The sequence below is a fragment of the Mustela erminea genome, chromosome 21 (assembly GCF_009829155.1).
Source record: "Mustela erminea isolate mMusErm1 chromosome 21, mMusErm1.Pri, whole genome shotgun sequence".
Lineage (NCBI taxonomy): Eukaryota > Metazoa > Chordata > Mammalia > Carnivora > Mustelidae > Mustela > Mustela erminea.
Window position 1 is genome coordinate 26,295,128 of NC_045634.1, and position 15,651 is coordinate 26,310,778.

General features: G+C 42.0%; 1 protein-coding gene across 2 annotated transcripts in view; it reads right to left on the bottom strand.

The window, feature by feature from the left end:
- Positions 1-608: 608 nt before the first annotated feature.
- Positions 609-15,651, bottom strand: part of TRAPPC11 (trafficking protein particle complex 11) — a 45,584-nt gene continuing 30,541 nt past the window's right edge. For both annotated transcript variants that reach the window (XM_032328850.1, XM_032328851.1), the window contains 7 exons: positions 15,169-15,234; positions 14,902-15,058; positions 10,894-11,005; positions 7,693-7,784; positions 6,554-6,687; positions 4,803-4,970; positions 609-1,641 (listed from right to left, as the gene is read on the bottom strand). In XM_032328850.1, the coding sequence (XP_032184741.1) occupies positions 1,597-1,641; positions 4,803-4,970; positions 6,554-6,687; positions 7,693-7,784; positions 10,894-11,005; positions 14,902-15,058; positions 15,169-15,234 (774 nt within the window). In that variant the 3' untranslated portion in view covers positions 609-1,596. The remainder of the gene's footprint in view (positions 1,642-4,802; positions 4,971-6,553; positions 6,688-7,692; positions 7,785-10,893; positions 11,006-14,901; positions 15,059-15,168; positions 15,235-15,651) is intronic.

The window sequence follows — 15,651 nt, forward strand, 5'->3', positions numbered from 1 at the left end:
CTTCCTAATATTTTTTCAGTTTCAGACACTTGCACACATAGTCCACATGTATGTGCTCATGTATGTACTCAACTACGTAAACACTGACACATTCTGATAACACAGACCCTCAAGTAGATGTAGGCACACCCTTTTCAGCCTTCCCATTTAAAAAAAATACTACTAATAATACAGATGTCACTGGTTGAGTACTCCTGTGGGTTGCCAAGCTCTTCTTCTGTACTGTTACCATCCGCTTAAGGCTAGGAGATGGGTGTTACCATCACCTACATCTTACAGGCAAGAACACGGACACACACAGTGTTCCGCACATTGCGAGCAAGTGGCAGAGCTGGGATCTGACCCTGGACAATCTGACTTTGGAGACAAGCTCCTGCAGCCTCTACCCAAAAGGCCGAGAAAGAAGGGAACTCATGTCCTCCTGAGACAGCCCATCCCACTGTCCGAGTCTCCCTGAAGGTTAGCAGAGGCAGTCCTAGAACACAGATCTCTCGATTTCGAATCCCAAGCTCTCCCTAGACCTCATGCAACAGTATTCTTAGGAAAAGCTGCCTCGTGAAGCTGAAATCAAACAAGCTCAAGATAAATGAAAGACACATACAAGCACCCTTGAAAGAGAACACATTTATTTACATCACTATTTCCTTTTACAACTCCTACACATTTAAATAATAAAATTTTCCAGGAAATCCGGTAACCTTTAAATAAAGATATTTTAACAGAAGAAAATTATCATAATATGATTTTTATTTACATGAATTTCCAACAGTTTTAAATAGTTCCTTTTGAAATAGCACAACATCACTGAAAGCTCTCATTTCGAACTTGCATCTTTTCCCAAAACTTTTAGTTTAAGGAATTAAGTTACAGTCACCTCCTTGTAGCATGGTTTCTTAGAGACGAAAACCTGTTAACACACTTATGAACACAAACCTGCTTCATAAATGATCCATGTTTGGCTGCGAGCTGAACCTCTTTCACATGTTTTGACATGACGCAGAGTTTTTTGTTTGTTTTTGTTTTGGGGTTTTTTTTTAAGACACTTTACATTGCTTTGATTAAAATCTTTCTGGAAGTTTTCGGGATTAGTCACATAACCACTTAACAGATGGGATGTATGGATTCTGAGAATTCAATTCCGTGTACAAGGATTGGCGGATCTTGGGTTCAGCCAACTCTTAAAGCGCCGCAGGGGGCTTCGAAACATCCCTGGGTAGGGCAGGGGGAACAGACTAGGTGTGCACTTTGCTCTCCGCGGCCAGTCCTATCTGGGGGGCTGATATTTCTCTGATAATGCACATGCCAAACACTTTCTTCAAGAACCTACTACTCATAGAACGACTTCCAGCAATAACAATGGTCTGATATCCTTCTGTGTCACATTGAGAGATTTCAAATATTTATTAGTGAAACTATAAGAGAAGATAGATTTTCCTAATATTTTAAGCATGAGTTCCTCTGAAGAGTTGGTATAACATCCATTAAAAAATAGAAAAGATTAACTTTTACCATGATCAAAGCTACAGTTCACAATGTAAAACTTCTCTAGCTCCGTCCACCTTCTCCGTAAGAACAGCCGAGGGCCAGTCTTGAACTTCACGCGGCGGCAATGGAGGTATCATCCACGAGCCGGCCCTGTGGCTTTAAGGAGGGGAAACGAGACGGGTTTACAAGGCAGTAACAACCAAGGCTCTAGAAATTGAGAAGATTTCAAAATTCTTGGAACTGTTTCACAAAAACGGAATAAATGTGCACGAGTATCAAAACCACATTTGTTTCTCTCCTTCTTTCTTCCCACCTTCTCGCTTCACTTGAACCTGGGGCGGGCCGGCTGCGGGGCCGGGGTGCTTGCTGCTCCCCTTGCCCCTGCCACCAGACACCGACATCGCCAGCCGGCCGCGTACCTCCACCGCCTTCTGCCTCGGTCACTAATCCTGTCCACCCTGTGTCCTCACAGCTACTGATCTCGCTCTGGGAACGTGGGAGCAGGAACCCCGCTGCCTTCCTGCTTCAGGGACAGTTTCAGTTGCTCTCTTGCTTGGGGCCCTCCTGCATCCCAAGCTCGAAGAAGACCACAGACCTGGGCTGACAGACAAGTTCCTTGGGATCCAAGGTCTCCTAACCTCCTGTTTCTAAGGAAAAGCAATTCACTATGAACTGGAGTATCTAATGATGAACACTACAAGGACAGAAGCAGCAGGTAAGAACAAAAATCTAGCTTTCCCTAAGGTCAACGGAAACAAACTTAAAACATCACATCAGAAGAGTAAAGGCTAAGAATGAATAAGAGGTACTGTGACCATACTGAAGGGTAAACCTTCTGACAGGTTAGCGATACCTCAGGGAGTCATCAAGGAAGTGAAAAAATGACTCTCTTGCAAACACTCTTACTCAGCGGAGGTACATGAGCAGACTTCTGTGGGAAGAGCACGAGACGGTATTCAGGACATGAAACAGCCGTGCTACGACATCACCACGGAAAGCCACTGACAAGGCCTGACGCAGAATGGTTCAGGGCAGGGGGCTCTCTGAGGCAGGGAGGTGAGCACTTTGTTGCTGCAAGTTTAATGCATTCATGTGTGTGTGCACATATATGCGTGTGTGTGTATGCACGCATGTGTGTATAAGTTAGGCCTCTGACATTCAAGGCAGGAACGGAATGAATTAAAGAAGAGGTGGCTGGTCTTTTGTATTTCACATAACCTTTGGTAGAGGATGTTCAGTTTTAGAAACGGAATAATGGGGGCACCTGGGTGGCTCAGTCGGTTAAGCAGCTGCTTTCTGCTCAGGTCATGATCTCAGGGTCCTTCGATCCAGCCCGGCATGGGCTCGCTGCTCAGTGCAGAGTCTGCTTGCCCCTCTCCCTCTGCCGCTCTCCCTGCTTGTGCTCTCTCTCAAATAAATAAAATGAAATCTTAAAAAAAAAAAAAAAAAAGGAAATGGAATAACGGCTCCATCTGGTTATATCCTTATGAAACAAAGCTTTATGAACAGGGACAGAAGATTCGATTATGAATTAGAAAACTTGGAATCTACTTTTCTTTTCTTTTTTTTTTTTTTTAAGATTTTATTTATTTATCAGAGAGAGAGAGGGGGAGAGAGCGAGCACAGGCAGACAGAATGGCAGGCAGAGGCAGAGGGAGAAGCAGGCTCCCTGCTGAGCAGGGAGCCCGATGTGGGACTCGATCCCAGGATGCTGGGATCATGACCCGAGCTGAAGGCAGTTGCTTAACCAACTGAGCCACCCAGGCATCCCAGAATCTACTTTTCAAAGGAAGAAAAACATTAATCCAGCCTTGAAGTAGGGCAGCGCGATCCAAGAGAACTTTCTGTGATGATGGGAAAGCTCTGGTCCATGCTGTCCACCATGGGAGCCACCTGTCACATTGATTTACTGGACACTTCAAGTGCGGCTAGGACAACTAATTAATTTTTAAATTTAATTAAATTTTAATTAAATTTAATTTACATCTCGGTAGGGCCCATCATACTAGAATAGCACAACTCTAGAGTTCAGTGAGGGTGTGAAGGGATGGACAACTTAAGTCTGTAAGACTGTTCACTAGGAGGGAAGACAGTAAGCCTCAGTCACTGTCCTTAGCATGACAGGCAGAACAACTGCCACTCAGATTTCCCCATTGATAGAGCCGCCGGCTCTGAGGATCCCAGCCAACCTTTTTGGCAGCAGTCAAGTTACTAGAAGGTAGTACTTGTATGGGTGGCTCAGTGGGTTAAGCCGCTGCCTTCAGCTCAGGTCATGATCTCAGAGTCCTGGGATCAAGCCCCGCATCAGGCTCTCTGCTCAGCAGGGAGCCTGCTTCCTCCTCTCTCTCTGCCTGCCTCTCTGCCTGCTTGTCATCTCTCTCTGTCAAATAAATGAATGGAATCTTTAAAAAAAAAAAAAAAAAAAGAGCACGGCAGTTAGAAAAAGGAGGGCCAGTTATGCTTAGACTTACAAATGTTTATTTTTCTGGAACCTTAGGATTTAAGCACTACCCTGTGCTTAAATTTATCAGGTACCCCGTTCCAGATTATGTAAAGAAGGGACAGTTCCTTCAAACCGGAATGAGACAGACACAAAAGAGGCAAGTGTGAGCCAGGGACACGTCATTCCGAAAGCAAGTATGAAGTTAAAAGAGAAGGTGGCACACAGGTCGTCTGCACACAGGACGTCTCTACACCCACGTGTGCCCGAGTCACTGAGGAACCCGCAGCTACCGGGAGGGGAGCCCTACTTTCCAGTGGTGAGAACGGCCTCAGCGGAGGTGAGCGCACTGCTGGGCGAGCCCCTGCACCGCGTGGGTCACCCCCTCCCACACCGACTCCCACCATCCTACACATCCCTGTACCTCAGGAACCTGGAAATGGTCCCCGTGTGGAAGAGCAGAACATTCAAGCACGCAGTTTCCGACGCGGGATCCTTTGCAGAGAAGGCCCCAGTCGGTATCGCACAGAGGAGGAACGTTCAAGATCACATTTAGGAAGTCTATCCATTTTGATGGAAAACTAGTTCCCAACTAACTACAGGATAAAACCATCCTTTACTAAGCCAAAGGGAAAACCCGTCTCAGCATCCTGCGAAGGTAAATCGTTATCCGCCCAAGGGAATAAAAAACCTCTGGAATTCGATTCTGTGAAACAGCAGCAACTGTACGGAAACGACCAGAGATACTGTCAAACTGACGTCATGGCAACCAAAGCTTTCAGTCTCCAAATGCCGTCTGGGGAAGCTTAAGAGAAAGAAACACCTGGTCTGCCTGCAAGCTGGGAGGCGTCAAGAGCAGACCACGCCTCGGCCTTACCTTTACAAAAATACTGGTAGGGATGAAACGCCTGAGCAGCTGATTGGTGAAGTGAGGAAACCTCAGCAGGTTGACGTGGAGACACGGCAGCTGCTGGTACCCGGCCATCAGAGGGTAGAAATTATATAACATTTCCTGTTCGGTGCCGGGGAGGATCCGTAATCGAATCTACAGCATAACAAGTTGTAGAGAAAGACAAATACACACGCTTACAGCATCTCCGCACTGTCACCTCTTCCTTGGTCACGAGTGACTGGACATGCAAATCTTCCTGGGGAAAATATCCTCTCTTGCCTATTCCATTTTCCAGACAGATTCGGAAATACAGGGCTGAATTAGGGAGGAGAGGAGGACTACACAGGTAACAGATGCATTACAAAAATCGTGCATGATTTCTCGGTTTCGACACCAAGATCTAAACGGCAACTTGTACCAGCTTAAAGAGGGGATCGTGAGATGGATCCACGTTTTGTGTGTCTGAGACCAGGAAGATTTTTTACAGTCACGACATGTTACGAGACAACTGGAAGAAAAGTATCTCTGTATACATTACATCAACGTAAGACAAACCAGTGGTTTCTGGTGTTTTCTTTTAGGGGAACTTTGTGGTGAGGTAAATGATGGCGGGGAGAAAAAGGTGGTTGGTATCATATATTTTTACAAACCAATTGTGAAGATCAGGACACTCTTGAAAAGCTTACTCATTTGCATACGAGTACACACAGTATTGTACATGTGTCAAAGATAATATATGTGTGTACCAATATATAAACGCTAGTGTGTGTTTTTGTTATCAACTTAAGTTCACTAATGGACTTGTGACATACTTCATGTGTAATGCTATCTTACATTTAACAACAAACACAGCACTCAGAATATGCACAGCACACGGGACTAGTCAGGGTAGACCCTACTGAGTATCAGTACGTGTTTGTTCCTCTAATTATGGTCTGCTTGATAAAAAGTATTTACTGACTATGGAGAGAGAGGTCTGTTAGCCACTTTAAGAGAAGACAGTATTCTCCCTGAAATATGGTTTTGATTGAAAGTATATGTTCCATTAAAAAATGTGATAAAAAAAAAAAATGTGATGAGCTTTTCCACCTCCGATTCGAATGAGTGAATCAAAATACCTGAATGATTTACTTTTGTATGTAAATATAAAATTGTTTAAATGTGCCAAAGGTAAGTAAATTCTGTTTAAGATCAAAATCTCTAAAAAGTTTCATGAATAGTTCAGAAGAGAAACAGGCTTTTTTTTTCCCCCCTAAGTAGGCTCCATGCCCAATGTGTGGCTTGAACTCATGACCCCAAGATCTAGGGTTGCACGCTCTATCCACTGAGCCATCCAGGAACTCCCCCACCCCTGCAAGAGAATCAGGCTTTTAATATGGGTAGTAAGGCCGCTAGGCCTCCAATTAAAAGACACAAACACACACATACACACACACAGTAGTAATAAAAGGGAAATCTAAAATTTTCAGGAATGCTGCTATTATCTAAGGACTTGTAAATTCTTGTTTTATAAAAACAACTTACCTGTATGAGCTCAATGTGCAAAGGGTTACCCACTTAATCCACCTCTATACAGGTTGTACTTAATCTTTAAAAGGGAATAAAAATTTCCTATCTAAATAACAGAGACTACAATCAGCCTGATCAGTTCATTTGTAAAAGCTACATGTATAGCTGTCCATTTCCTGGCCACCCTTCCGTATCTACATAAGCAACCCAGTGAGATAGGGCTGTACCTGTTTAAGACCTGAGAACATGAAGGCATCACTGGGCTCCACAGAAATCTCCACATCTTGAACTAAGTTAGTCTTATTCTGTAGGTGATATTTGACAGGTAAGGATTCTCTGACACGCCCAAACGAAGGCAGATCTGCAGAGAAAGAGGATACATTTCTTTTTGCTAAAAAAAAAAGGTCACCGTTTATGAGTTCTTTTTGTAAAGTAATTTCATTCTGTAGACATGGGGTTATTTAAATTAGTGATAACACTGCACTCTTGCTAAATAAGAGAATTCTTTGACTGGATAACAGCCCATGGGACTATGATAAAACAGGCCCAAAAGAATCAGGTCTCCTTCTAAAGCTGAATGACCTAGAAAGGGTCATGGCTATCAGGAGGTGAATTATATTTTGCGAATAATTTTTCAAGTCTATAAAACAATCCCCTAAATATCCATCACGGTTCAAGAAGGAATGATAGGCATCACGTGCCTCTTGATAGGAGCAAACACCATTAACTATGAAGTATTCTTGCTGAAAACTTGAACCTGAATCTGACTGAGACTATAGATCTCACCACCAGTTCTCCGGGACTCTTACTAATGATTCAATGCAATCAGCAAAGTCCAGACTGTGGGGAGCTCTACAGGAGACGGGCTCCACTTCTTTAACAAATGAACAGCAGGGAAGAGGGGCGGGTGGTGGTGGAGGAGGTGAGGAGGTTGGAGAGGGGGGTCTTCCCGCCCACAGATTTCAAAAGTACAAGACATCCATCAGCTGCAATGCAAGGCTTTAAGACAATCTAAAGAAGCTTCCGAGTCAACCAGGGAAATCTGTGACACTGGAATTTGGTAATATTAAGAAATTATTGCTAATTTTTAAAGTGATAATAACAGAATTGTGATTATGTTTAGAAAAATAGCCATTATATTAAAGAGGCAGACAAGTATTTATAGATCAAATAATAGCTGGGATTTGCTTTAAAATGACAGGAGTCCAAGGCGTACGTAGAGGTACAGATGAAACAGGACTGAACATAATCTACTTTCATAAACGCTGGGCGTTTTTCATAATAAAAAATTGTCTTTTAAACCCCAGAAGCTAAAAGAGATACTCTTCCTGGATTCTTTTTCTCAAGTACCATTTGACGCCGTTACCTGCGTTCACGTGGAGAGGAATGTTTTCTACGATCACGTGTGGCAGAGTGATGACAGTACTGATCACAGGGACATTTCCCATGGCTGACGTCCTGCGGCAGAAAGGGGCAGCTTTCAAATCCACGTCTCACGTGAAAAGTTAAATCAAATACCGGAGACATGTATATGCACCAACTTGTTTCAAAGGAAACAGAAATTACTTCTACATTTTCTAGAACTTCATTAATGGAAGTAGTTTTAAGAGAAGCTTTTGGAATCCTGCGTGGGCTCTGGATGTTTCCAACTGACAAATGCTGTAACCCATGGCTGCTGTTTGATGCCAGGGCCAGAGAGTAAAGCAAGCACACCAGGAGGAACATCATTTTAGGTGGTGTTCAGGAGCTCCCACTGTAGGTGGCAGCACGGTGACCCACACTGTGACAGACCTTCTCACCCTGCGGCTGGCTCACAGCTGAGCACAGACCACCTCAAGCCCGCTGTTACGACGACTCTAGAAGTACATAGGAGAAACCGAGAAACTAGAAATATTTTATGATCCATACACAAAGTGGCATTCCAGCATTACTGAGAAAAAGTGAGTACCATCAGGAAACGGACAAGTATTTTTCCCCCTACTCCACTTAGAATGGGAACCACAGGGCTGGCTGGCCGCTAGCTGACCAAGGAGAGCCCTTAGGGAGAGTCTGTGTCTAGAGGCGGAAGAACTGATGCTCTGTGCAGATACAGCAGAAGCAACAGGAAAAACCATCTGACCCCTCATCAATGAGAAATAGATCTTTATGGGACTACAGGAACATGACGGGTAACTAAGCAGTGCCTTCAAAACCCTATTTTAATTCCTAGAAACATAAACTGAACTAAACTTCAACATGGTAAATTCAGAAGTGGGGAAAAGAAAGTTGTTAGTTTTTCAAAAATAAATTGTTATTTTTACTTTCTCACTTTTAATGTATCTTATCCACTGTTTTAAAATTTATATAAGGAGTGCCTGGGTGGCTCAGTGGGTTAAAGCCTCTGCCTTCAGCTCAGGTCATGATCCCGGGGTCCTGGGATTGAGCCCCGCATCGGGCTCTCTGCTCAGCGGGGAGCCTGCTTCCTCCTCTCCCTCTGCCTGCCTCTCTGGCTAGTTGTGATCTCTCTCTGTCAAGTAAATAAATAAAATCTTTGAAATATGATGTCTCTACCTCCCAGGCTAAGAAAACAGAACAATACAGCTGAATCTTCCCACCTACCCCTTCCTGCTTGCACTCCCCAGAAGTTACTACCCTGAATTTGGTGTCTATCAACTGCTATGTGTTTCTTGACACTTTTCCAAATTACGTATGTAGCCCTAAGAAGTATAGTGTTTTTACCTGTTTTCTGATATTATACACATGCAATCTGTTCATATTCTGAACATCTGCAGTTGCTCTGTTCACTTACTAAGTTACCAGGGATACCTCTGGATAATTCTCTTCCACTGATACTGTAAGACTATGCCATAATTTACCTATCTTCCTATCTAGTGTCCAGCTTTTGACTATGATAATCAGAGATGCTATGAACATTCTTACATAAATTCTTTGTGTGCAGGTTTAAGATTTTTTTCTGTGACTATAGACTGTAGATAGACAGACAGACTATATACAGACATCTTCAGTTTCTCCTGCTACTGCTGAATGGACTTCCAAAGTAACTGTTCTATTTTATACTCCCATCTCTTTTGACAAACCATGCATTGTTAAACCTTTTTATTTTTCCAGGTTAGTGAGAGCACATCTGAATCTCAGATTCCTAGTGAAGTTAAGCTTCTCCCCTTACATTTACTAGCCACTGGCTTCTTCTGTTTCTCTTACACCGCATACTGGAGATTTTGCTCAACTTCCTATTAGGAGACTTGTTTTTCTAGGATTTGTAGAAGTTCTTGATGTGAATTCTAATACTTTGTCAGTTTTACGTGTTGCAAACAGCTTTTCCCCATCTGTACTTTGTCTTTTCACAAATGAACTAAGAAACTTAATTGTAACAAATCAAATTTATCCATTTTAATGGCTTATGCTGGTATGTCTTATTTAAAGGAACTCTGCCCTATTTCAAAGTCATAAAACAATTCTCCTATTTTCTACTAAAATCAATAAAGTTTTGCTTTTCAAAATTCAAACTTTAGTATACATGGAATTGATTTTTATATACAGTGTATAGTAGAGACCAATTTTTTTCTCAAACGGACACCCAATTATTCACCATTGTAAAAACAGTTCATCCTTTCCCCACTGATCTGGAGTGCTCCCTAAAATATAATTTCCATATGTGTGGATCTATTTCTAGACTCGCTCTTCTATTCCACTGGCTGATTTACATATCCAAGGCAATACCACAGCAATGGCTACTGTAGAGATTTACAGGAAGTCTGCAAATTGAGAAGAGCAACTACCGTTGCCTCGTCTTCCTTCTGAAGTATCTTATTTCTGAGTTTTTGCTTTTCCAGAGAAACTGTATAATCAAGAGTGTCAGGTTCTACAAAAATAAACTCAAATAAGCTATTGGGATTTTGAAGGAAACTGCACTGATTCTATAAAACAAACAATATTAGACCTATCCAAATCCTACCCAAGACCACTCTGTATATGCCATTTAAGAACTCCTTTAATGTTTTAAAGTTTTATAATTTTCCCAATAATGATAACACGTGTTTTCCACTTGATATATTCTTTCTTACCTTATAATTATTGTCATCCTCTAAATGATACCTATTTTAAAAGTATAATGCTGGAGGTTTATTACTGATATAGAAAGCCAACTGGATTTTGTATATTGAATGTTATATCTAGAAACCTTGGTGGATATATCATACATGTATGTGAGATATATATATCATATATATACGTATGATATATATGTCTTATAATCCGAATAATTTGTGGATTTGCCTGAGTTTTCTATGTAAACAATACTACTGACTACGAATAAGAGAAGTTTCTCCTAATGTTCTTAATGGTCCTGTTATAAAAACTCATTTGTCTAAAATTTCATCAGTATGTAGGTCACAAATTGTGACAAAAACAAATGGACATTTGAATCTTTGTGTTTTTGACAAATAGTGATAGCACATGACTTCTAGTCTGTGCTGACTGAAGCTTTCGAATATTAAATGACAATGGCAAATAATAAAAGTATGAAACTAGCACAGACAAGGAAAAAGACAGGGCTGGTATAATTTACCTCTTCCAGGAGATAATATAATGCCCAGTTGCTACTCCACCTTCAACATTTCCAACAGATGGGCACCGAAGACAAAAGCATTCACTAGCACTCTCTCCAGTCTGTAAAACAACTATAAGAAACAGTCTTTATAATCCTTATGCAATGATCCTCTATGAAAGGCGAGTTTTACTTCTGATGACAGAACGAAAAAAGAATACTTTTATCAGCTATACATTGTTTATAGACTTAAAAACTAAGGCTCAGAGATGTTAAATGACTTTTTCAAGGTCACAAAGTCCCTGTCCAGGGTTTTTTTTCTAATATATCAATATTCCGTTACATACAAACAGGCAAAGCAGCTGCAGGTGTGTGACAAGTTCCCATGGGAACTAAGGAAAAGGGAAAGTCTGGAGTCAGGATAATACCATTTGGTGATTACCTACTCTGGCTTTCTCTGACCAACGCACATTACTGACACCATCAAACGGAAACACATTACATGGTGCCTCATTATTGCCTAATTCGGTTATTTACCTCTTACACAAGGATGCTGTCCTCTCGCCAAGTTTAGCCCAAACTCTTGATGACAAGACAAACACTCACCTGAACCAAGGCCTCCCTGCCCCTCAGCCCTTCGCAGGCTGCGTGGTGGTAGGGGTCGGGTTGGGGGGGGGGGGGGTGAGGGGGGGTGGGACTCCTTGAATGCAAGCCAGCAACAGGGCCCATTGAGGGCCAAGGTTAGCATATCTGAGACTGAAAGTTTCAAACGATGAGAACAGTCTCGACTAATCGTTTTTATGGTTCTCCAATGAAGAAGGTTGTGATACGTTGTGGGTAAAAACTGGAAGTCGAAGGGAAAAAAGCTGGGCCAGTCTCTATTCTAATTAACTACATTTAATATAATTTTTAAGGTCTAGGAAATGATACTATAGCCTGGTAAATAAAACACACATTAATTCAAACCTCTTAAGATACCTGCTTTTTAGAACCAGGGACATTCATTTCTCTCCCGCCTGCCCCACCTTGCCCCACCAAGTCCTCCCTAACTCTTGGAATTTAACCAAAATGATACTATCCTTATTAACAATTAACATTAGGGTCAACTTTATGATCTAGGAAAGGCTGTTATTTTTAACGTGTCGCACACAAATTTTGCAATGCATGCGTTCTGGTGCTCCTAGAGGTGGTGGAAAGAGTAATGCCATGCCGCCTCCTTCCCCAAGCACATCCACATCCTAATTCCCCAGCATGTGACCTCACTGGCAGAAAGGACTCTATGGATGTGATTAAGATCAAGATTGGAAAATATGAAGATCATACTGGATAATCCAGTTGGGCCCAATGTAATCACAAGGGTAATGAGGGAAAAAGGGAGGCAAGAGGGAGTCTGAGAAAAAGATGTGACAGTGGAAGCCGAGGCCAGAAAAAACATATCGTAAGACGCTACGCTGCTGGTTTTGAAGGCGGAGGAGGGAGCCAGGAGCCAAGGACACCCCCTGGCCTCTAAAAGCTGAAAAGGGCAAAGGAAAGGATTTTCCTAAAGCCCAGAAGGCATGTAGCCCTACCCACACCTTGATTTTAGGACCTTTGACCTCTAGAACTTTCAGGTCATAAATCTGTGTTGTTTTAAGCCACTAACTTGGTGGTAATTTGTTACAGCAGCAATAGAAAACTAGTAATGGGAAATTCAAGGTGGACATTATTCATTAATTTAATAAACATTTATTAACCAGGGGTGCCTGGGTGGCTCAGTGGGTTAAGCCGCTGCCTTCGGCTCAGGTCATGATCTCAAGGTCCTGGGATTGTGTCCCGCATCCGGCTCTCTGCTCAGCGGGAAGACTGCTTCCCTCTCTCTCTTTGCCTGCCTCTCTGTCTACTTGTGATCTCTCTCATATAAATAAATAAAAATCTTAAAAAAAAATTTATTAACCAACTCCTATGAGGCTGGCAATACAAAGAGGATAACATCACGTAAAGAAGGAAGGCGACCTAGTCTTGCCTGGGGAGATCTAGAGAGTCCAAGCTTACGTGAGTCCCGAAGAGCACACCAGAACTTGACAGATTGAAAGAAAGAGGAGAGGGTTCGAGGCAAAGGTACTAACATGTGCAAAACCAGATGGAGGCGATGGCTGCTGACGGTAAGAAGTTTGGCTTGGCTGAAGTCCGGGAAAGAGGGAGGGGAAGTAGAGAGGCTGCTGCAGAAGAAGCCGGGAAGGAAGCTGCGCAGGGAAAGGTCTAGAATGTCATGAAGTTTTTTAAGTGAGAGTAACCAGTTCAGAACAGTTTCCTGAGAAATCAAATTCTGGCAACAGTATGAACGGCTGACGAGGGGAGAGAATGGCACAGAGGAAACCAGTGAAGCAGGTACTTCTGAAGGCCAGGGGAGAGATGGTGACCATCTCTGGATTCAAGACACGGGAAGAAGGCAGAACGTGGTGCCGGGCTGGACGTGCACGCACATAGGGCATCTGTCCTGTCCCCGTGGTTCTGAGCTGGAACCAAGTGCACACCGGTTCCTCTAGTGGGACTGCGGCATGCAGGCAGCCTAAGGCTGTGCGGAGGGGAAAACTTGTAGAAAAAGTAAATGGAGCCAAAGCTGGGATCCTGGAAATGACCAACATTGAAGGGGTAAGATAAGAAAAGGAGTCAGCAAAGAATGGACAGATAATGAGCTTGCGTTGAGCTGTTAGGACACAAGCACTGGGCTGGGATTTCCATATAGATTAGCTCAGGCACACACCACGTAGAGCGATCTGCTTTAACCTGAGATGTAATCGAACACAATAGTCCAGTGTAACACAAGAGCAAGCAGTAGGACTGAACTGATCTAGTTCAGCAGGACTCTAGAACTCATCACTATTCCACGCGGGCACAGGGAACAGAAAAGGAAGAAGAGCACAGAGAAACAAGTAGAACCAGGGACAATGACTTTCAAATCCATAGGAAAAAACCAGGTTTCCAAAGACAGAAAAACAAAAATTATGAAGGCATTCTGAAAACAAAAATGGGGTTTTTATTATTATTATTTCACAGAATATAGGACCTATTTCTAGGTCTTTAAACAGAGAGATTTAGGAACATGTTTGACTTTTCCTATCTATTTTACCCATCCTCATTTATGACGACTTTCCTAAAATGCACAGGAGTGACTATGAAGACTGCTTGCTCTTGTAGTGTCTTCAGAAGCCAGCATGCTGCCATACGGTGAACTTGATATATACCCATCGATCATTTATTGAGAGATATTGAAACTTATTTTCAGGCTAGATGCAAAAAATACACGGGAATTCTAAAACTACTCATCTAGTTTTAATCTGTATTTGCAAATCAACATAGGGCTTAGTAACACTGAGGTCCAGGAGTAGACAGATAAACAAAGAGAGCAAATAAATGACTCACTTACATTTGGTTTTAAGAATATATCAAGATTTTTTGCATATAATATTTATCCTTACAATATAGCTGAGCACAATTTTGCTTGGGTTAACCTTCAAACTCGTTTTTTTCCTAACAGCCCAAGAAGCATACAAATCCAAAGTATGAGGCACCAGACAAGTGATATATTGGGTTTAAATCTCTTCTCTCTACTGTTGTGGTTGATTTAGAAAACTCACTACTTTTTCATATTCTCCCCAAGTTTCCTTCATAAATATCTTTTACCATTTCAAGTTATACATAACAGTAAACCATTATAAATAAGAAAAAACAATCTATAAAAAAATCCAAATAATGAACAGATATTTTATTTTCAAGTACATTTTTCAAAGACTAACTTCCTTATCAGAGCAAAAATCTTTATCTTTCAAAAGAAGGTATACTCCAGCAAAATTGTAAATGGTACTAATTTCACCTTAATTCTAAATTTATTTGCTTTTATATCCATCTCAATTATCCTCCCTTAGCAAAAAGCTAACTCTTAGGCTGGTAATCCACACACACACACACACACACACACACACGCGCGCACACGCACACACACATACACACACCCGTCTTCTAATTAAGTGTGATGATCCACATTCTCACCTTTGTCCACTTGGGACTCTAGTTGATCCACTGCGGTCATGGAAGGAGCAAGCTGGAGCTCACTGGAGACGATGGTGAGGGCCCAAGGTGAGGCACTTAAAAGGTCGGTCATCAACAGAAAGGGGATGTCCGCATAGACCCTTTCCAGGTGCTCAAACTATCACAAATGAAGACAAAAGGTCTGTCTGGAACTACAGTAATCCATTTTACTTTTTCTGCTAATTTCTATAACTGAAATGATTTCCGAAATGCTTCACAGGGACATACCTTTGTAGAGACAAATTTAACCGCGACATCGAATGGAAAGACAGTTTCTATAGTTACGGTTTCATCCTGCAAGAAAATTTAAAGGGCACATTCAATGGCTTTTCTAAAGTTAAAAACAGTTTTAAAATTAGAAGGTGTACAAAACACAGTCTGTAACTGATCAATAAATAATCCCAATTTAGATCTTAAGGAGCTAGAATCTTTCCCTCAGATGATATTTATAAAAACCTATGTAGAGAGACCAGACCACTGGCAGTATCGTAGCCAATGAGGTTTATCCGAGGCACAATTATTGCTTCTAATTATCTTACAGTTTTATACAGTTCACACTGCAAAGTGCTTTCTAACACATTATCAGGATCTAATAAAAGTGAGCAGGACAGGCATTGTCACCATTTTATAGAAGAGGAACCAGAGGTTAAAGGAAGATTAAATGATTGGCCCCAGCCCACAAAACTAGTGCCAAGCCTAGAATCTGAGTCT